Source organism: Miniopterus schreibersii (genome assembly GCF_964146895.1).
Source record: "Miniopterus schreibersii genome assembly, chromosome: 14".
Classification (NCBI taxonomy): domain Eukaryota; kingdom Metazoa; phylum Chordata; class Mammalia; order Chiroptera; family Miniopteridae; genus Miniopterus; species Miniopterus schreibersii.
This window is the reverse complement of record NC_138114.1, coordinates 38,771,807-38,778,225: the sequence shown is the minus strand read 5'-3', so window position 1 is coordinate 38,778,225 and position 6,419 is coordinate 38,771,807. Positions and strand designations below refer to the sequence as shown.

At 63.8% G+C, this 6,419-nt stretch overlaps 1 protein-coding gene across 1 annotated transcript; it reads right to left on the bottom strand.

Annotated features, from left to right (window-relative positions):
- Positions 1-826: 826 nt before the first annotated feature.
- On the bottom strand, positions 827-3,393 carry NKX2-3 (NK2 homeobox 3; the record flags this gene model as incomplete). Its single annotated transcript, XM_081158473.1, has 2 exons — positions 827-1,566; positions 3,030-3,393. The coding sequence occupies 2 exons, from the start codon at positions 3,391-3,393 to the stop codon at positions 827-829; spliced, it is 1,104 nt and encodes a 367-aa protein (XP_081014599.1).
- Between the last annotated feature and the right edge of the window lie 3,026 nt (positions 3,394-6,419).

The window sequence follows — 6,419 nt, the reverse complement described above, 5'->3', positions numbered from 1 at the left end:
TCGCCGGGCCCACCCCGGCCCACTCCGGGGGCTCCACAAAGTCTGCAGCCGGCCGACGGTTTGGGAATATTGCACCTTGTTTATTGACTCCTGTAGTGTGTGGCAGCGGGTGTGTACACGGCGTGTGGATATAGTTATATATATTATACGTGCTGAATACAGAATACGACACAGAAAGGACCCGGTAACACCTTCCATGGCCACCAGGTCCCGGGTTTCTTCAGCCCCCAAACTTTTGACCTCGCTCCGCCGGTTTTCGCGAGGGCTCCACGCCCCGTGACGATCGGAGGTGCAGGCCGAGGGCCTGCCGCCCGGGCGCGCGGCCGGGCCGGGAGCGGAGTGCGGCGCTCCGGGCCGCCAAGGGGCAGGGTCGGTAGGGCCTGGGGATGCCTCAAGCCACGACGCCCGCTTTTCTCTCCTTCATGCTTGTTAAAATTTATTTTTATTTTTGTCCTCGGGTTCTCCGCCAACGCTTCGAGGAGGCCCCGGGAAGGCCGAGGGAGAGAAGCCTCCTCACGCCAGGAGAAGGCAGCGGCAGCCGGATTCCCAGCCTCCCGCGCTCCGCTGCGGGCCAGGTCCGGGCCGTCGCCCTCCCCGGCACCCAGCCGGCCTTTCCGCCTCGGAGACAGTCTCCGCGGCGGGTCCTGGGCGTCCTCCGCGCCCCTGAGGCCCCTTGTACGAGCTGCGCTCCGGGGCTCTCTGAGCGAGACGTGGTTTTGTTTTGTTCTGTTTTTTTTTTAACGAGGGGGCCTGGCCCTTGGATCCAGCCTTTCTCGCGCTCAGTCCCGCGGTGCCGGGCTCCGGTGGGGCGCCCGCCGCCGTGACCCTACCAGGCCCGGATGCCCTGCAAGGTGCCCTGCGCGCAAGCTGCCCCGGCCGACGCACCCTGATGCAGCGGCTGGGCGCCGCCGCCGCCGCCGAAGCCGCCCAGGTTGCTCACGTTCACAAAGGGGCCGCCCCCGGCTGCGCTGCAGGCGGGCTGCATGGCCGCGGCCGCCGCCGAAGCCCCGCCGCCCCCGCCGCCGCCGCCGCCCGCCGGGTACGCGCAGCCGTAGCTACCGCTGTAGGCCGCGGCGGCCGCAGCAGCGGCGGCGGCGGCCGCGGCGGCCGCGGCCGAATTCCCGTAGCCGTAGGCGGGGAAGCTGTTGTAGGAGTAGGCGCCCGCGCTCACGCTGTAGGGCGCACCGTAGGCTTGCGCGCCCGGCGTGACGCACGGCTTGCCGTCCCGCACCAGCACCGGCACGGCCACGCGGCGCGGCGGCGGCGGGGGCGCGTGCGCGCCCAGCTCCAGGGACTTGTCCTGCCGCTGCCTCTTGCACTTGTACCTGCGGTTCTGGAACCAGATCTTCACCTGCGTGGACGTGAGCTTCAGGCTGCTGGCGAGGTGCTCGCGCTCCGGCGCCGACAGGTACCGCTGCTGCTTGAATCTGCGCTCCAGCTCGAAGACCTGGGCTTGCGAGAAGAGGACCCGGGGCTTCCGGCGGCTGCGCGGCTTCGGCCTCTCGCTGTCCTCCGCCGCCTTACAGTCTCCCGCCGCCTCCAGAGGCTTCTTCAGCTGGCAGCTTTCTGCGGAAGAAGCAAAACAACAGCGTCCCTTAGACGTTCCGGGCCTCGCCGCAGCTCCGATCCCGGAGCGCTGTGGCCCCTTTGGGAGCAGCACGGAGAGTGCGGTGGTATATGCCCGGAGTTTTTGGAAAGTTTACGGCTCCCGGCGCCCTGGGACCCTGCAACCGCCCAAGTACAGTTAGAGCGCCCTTGAGGCACGTTCCATGGGGAGGGGTAGTTAGTGCGCTTTTATTTAGAACTTGAGCATCTGCGAAAGAAGAGATTACCCTGTATTAAATGTGCGGATCAGCGTGCTAATGACTATTTTCAAGATGCGAGTTTGCAACGACATAATAACTACAGTATTCGCGAGCTCGTTTGCCTTCCACCCCGACCCGGACAGCTGGAGGTGTGGGGCGTGTTGGCATTTGGGGCCGGTACGCTAGAGTTTGCACGAAAATCTTTCTAATAGAAAATGCCTGAGTGTAACGCTCGCGCATTGCCCAGGGACTGATTTTTGCTCTTGAAAGACTACATGCTCACAGCTAAATGCCTGTGCTCCCTTGGAGAGAAAAATAAATTTGACTGGCTGACTGATACAGACAGTTTCACGTCGATTTTAGGCGCAGGGGAGCTGTCAGAGGGTAGGCCTTGGCTTCGGCCACATCAAACTTCCTCTTGGGGAAAGAGATTCGACTGTGTACCCTCAGATACAAACACTTCCTGGGACGTTTTATTCAGTTATCCGACCTCCTACCCAAGTCACCTCCCATCCGATGTGAGCGCCAGGATCTCAGGCTAAGTTCGGCGCGGTTTTCCCTCGGCCGGAAGCCGCACAGCCCGGGACACAAAGCAAAACGTTACGAATTCTTAAAAAAGGCTGGCGCCTCAGGGGTGTGGAGGCGCCTTCGGAATGGACTCTGTTCCCACGCACTCTCCCACTATCCCCTCCCTCTCTGCCGCGTGCTGTGGGCGAGAGGACGCTGAGCTCCCAATGGAGAGCGAGGAGACCACTCAGCTGGTCCCCACCAAAGCTCCTGCGCCCGTGGACGCCGGCGACGCAACCGGCTGCTCTGGCAGCAGGGGACTCGTCTCATGCTAGAGAGAAAGTGGGAAGGACTCCGGCTCCTGCCCCTCTAGCTCTTGGAAAGAGCAAAAAATACAGCGAGTTGCCCGGACCCTGCCGCTGAGCCCCAGCTGCTTATCCGCGTCGGGGCAGCAACAACCCCCTTCCCTTCCTCGGGGGCCGCGTCGACCCCTCTCCGGGAGGAGTCGTTGTCGAGATCACCTGCTCTTGCCCCCTCCGCCCCAGCTCCCTCGCAGCACCTGCGCTCTGCGGGGTTGTCGCTGACCAGGGCCAGGCAGGACCCCAGCCAAAGGCCACAGGGACATGCAGCCGTGCTGGCAAGTTTTGTGGGCCGTTTGCGGGCGCTCCGCCATTGCTCCAGATGTGCGGGTGCGTTTCCTGTCCCCCCGCTACTCACTTTGGCTCCGGTCCCTCACGACCTCGGGCTCCTCTTCATGTTCCTTAGATCCGCTGCACGAGTCTCGCAGGACGGCGTGGACGTAGCTCTGGGGACAGAGCCCCGACTCCCCGTGGCCGTCGGCTGCGGCCAGTGAGTTCAAATAGGACAGCTTGTCGCCCTCGTCGTCGTCGTCGTCGTCCCCGCCGTCAGAAAACTGCGTGCCCTCGGCCGCGGCCAGCATGCAGGGCGCGGAGTGGAAGTGGTGCTCCAAGTCCGCTTGCAAGTGAGCGCCGTGGAAGTGCTGCTGCTGCTGCTGCTGCTCCAGGTTCAAAATATCTTTGACTGAGAAAGGGGTGGAGGTGACCGGGCTTGGTAACATCATCAGGGCCACTTAATTTTCCAGCCCAAATACTCAATAAATCCCGGCGGGGGCGGGGAGGCAGCGCGGCGGCCGCAGCTCTCCCTGTGGACTCCGCCGCGGCTGCCCGGCGGGGCTTTTGACAGACGCGGTCCGGCTCCAGTCTAAATCCGCTCCATTGGCCCGGACCCGGGAGTCTGGGTTTTGTTACAGCCGCTGCGGGGACTGGGGCCTCCGCTCCGAAGCCCGTGTCCGAGGCTCGTGCGTCACGTCGGGGGCGGGGCTCTCGCCTCGGCCTCCATGCCCATTGGCTCCAGCTCCTGCGGGCCACGCCCCCGTCTCCGCGGAGCGGGGTGTAGCGGCGCTACCAGAAATAGTCAAGGACTCCCGCGGAGTCTGCGAGTCCCAGACTCGCGAGGCTGCACCGCCTCGGACGCCCGAATACCACTTCCCGCCCCTCCTGGCCGCACCTTCCCGGCCAGCGCCAGTTCTGGGAGGTCTCCTGTCCGCAAACCAACTCCAGGACGGACGGAGGATGGCCCAGGAGCGTGGTTCATCCAGCTGCTGCGGGGCAGGAAAGCCTCCTGGCCTGTAAATACCGGGCACTGGGTCCCCAAGGAGACAGAATGCTTTCTGTATCTATGGATGAGCGACGTGTCCGTTCCCGCCTCCTTGACTCTGCTCGGGCTGTTCCCTCCCATTGGAGCGTCTTCCCTACCCTTGTCTACAAGAGTCAAAAGCTGTTCTCCAAGGTTCTGCTCAAATACCACCTCCTCCGAGGAAGCGTGCTCCTGGTCGCCTAGCTGGGAGTCATCTCGAACCTGAACTTGCCGAGCGTGTTAGTAAAGGACGCCCGTGCCACTGATCACTTCCCGCCTAGTGCTGTAGCTGTATTGCCGGCCTGCTGGACGCAGGTAGCCTGTGAGCCCCCGAGGGCAGGGTCCCGGTTGCGTTTGCCTTGCAGGCGCACCGTGCAGGCGTGTGCGAGACAGTAGGATGGAGTTGTTACTGAACTTTGTCGTCTCACAACTCTTGGTTTGAATCCTAGCCTAGTCAGTGTGTGTGGCCTTGGGCGTTTCCAAGCCTCAGTTTCTTTGTCTACAAAAAGGAGACAATAATACCTCCTTCAGGGTTGTTGCCAGGGATAAATGAGGCAAGACATGCCAGGAGCTAGCGCAAGGCCCCACGCGTGTGAAGTGCTCCAGTACATGTCAGTTACTGCTACCCAACGTCAGAGGTCAAGCGGGGTTTTTTGACTGCACCGGTGACGACACGGCTGGAGCGCCCTGCCCCCGAGCGCCGCACGCGGTCCTGAGCGGAGGCTCCGTCCTCGGCAGGGAGGCGACCCGGCCACGGAGGCTGCCTTTTCCGCCTATTGAAATTGGGCGACTGTTTCTAGGCCTTGACCCTTGAAGGCGTCTCGTTTTTCCAACCCACACGCCTTCTGGCGCCCTCGTGCGGCCCGAGTTGTTTTCTGGACGGATCTGTGGGGTCCCCCGTGATTCTGGAAGCTCCACGCCGGTAGGGATCTTCCCGCTCAATAGGCGCTCGCTGCCCTTACGCCTAACGAGCCACGGCGGGCGCGGAAAGACCCGTGGGTAGCGCTGGCCTTGAAAAAAAATAGAGATCTGTTCCCGCCCCACCCCGGTGCCCCCGGTCCGGACCTAGCCGCCTCGAGCACTTCTTGGCGGCCGCGCTGGTGGAGCTGGAGGGGTCCGGCCTCAGCTGGAAGGAGCGGGGCGGACCGTGCGGGGACCGTGGACGACGTCCCGGGCGGCGCAGACACGGAACGGGGGTGAGGCGAGCGGAGAGCCGCGTGCACCCCCCCCCCCCCGCGACGGCGGGAGGTGTGGGTGTCCGAGACCCAGGAGAGAAAGAACAGCCTGTCGGAAGGACGGGAGAGGCGGGGCGGTTCAGGAGGGAGCGGAAATGGTGGGGAGTCGGCTCCCGGGGCGCTCGGGGAGCCGGGACGCGGCAGCGCCGGCCACGTGCGCTGGGGAGATTTTAGGTGGTAGTGGCCGGTGGGCTGTAGGGGGACCCTTCGTGGGCAGGGCCTTGGCAGGGAAGACCGCCCGTCAGCTACGGGGTACCCCGTGCCTTTTGGCTTTGAATTCTCAGACTGTTGGCGCCTCGGGCGGGCCGGCGTCTCCCAACGCGGCCGTGGTGCTGCAGAAAGAAGGATGCGCCGGTTGTGCCGCAGACCGAGGAGGCTCGGGCGGAGATCGAGAAGGAGGTGGGGGTGAGTGCACCGCACCGCGGGGTGGGGGCCTTGAGCGTGTGCGTGGTGGTGTCAGGCTGGGGCGAAAGGAGGAAGCTGCCTCCAGCTTCACTCCTCCCCCAGCTCCAGGGCTAGACCTCTCGCAGGGAATGTTTCTGCTCCCCTCTAGTCTCCCCCCCCCCTTTTACACCTCTCTGGGTGCTTTTCTTACGAGATTTCAGAAGAGAGAAAAAAAAAAGACAATAGCTATCGAAACTCTCTCGCATTTCCACCCGGAGCCTGCATTTCTCCTTGCTTCTCGGCTGTGCTTCCTTCCTAGGCCTTCCCTCCGTCCACCCCTAAGAACCCCCATCTTAGATGCGGGGGCCTGGGGCACCGGGAACTACGAGGCGTGCCGCTGGAGTCTCCCCTGAGCCTGTCTCCTCCCCACGCGCAGGCCCACGCAGTGCGTCCCCCGCACCCGCTGCCGCCACCGCCCACCCAGATGCCCCCGGCCAGGCTGCGTGTGTTATCTCCTGCGTCCCCTGAACACGTCGCTTCTCAGCAGGCCTCCTGGGGACGCGGTTAGAGTCGGTGGGCTGAAGGCAGGTGAGGATCGGAGCGGGAGCCAGGTGCAGGTGCTTGGCGGTCGGTTTCTGTGCCCTGTCCCCCTTTTCTCTTCTCATATACCCAGCCCTGCGCAGGGCTGATCTATGGGGGCGAGTGGGGGGAGACTTCTACCTGATACCTAGAGCTGATCTTGGTCTTATGCCCCGAGCTGGAGCTCGAGTCACCTCTGGCTGCCCTCCCCTGGTTCTTCGGGCTGCTTTTGGTGGGTCAGGTTCCCTGGAAG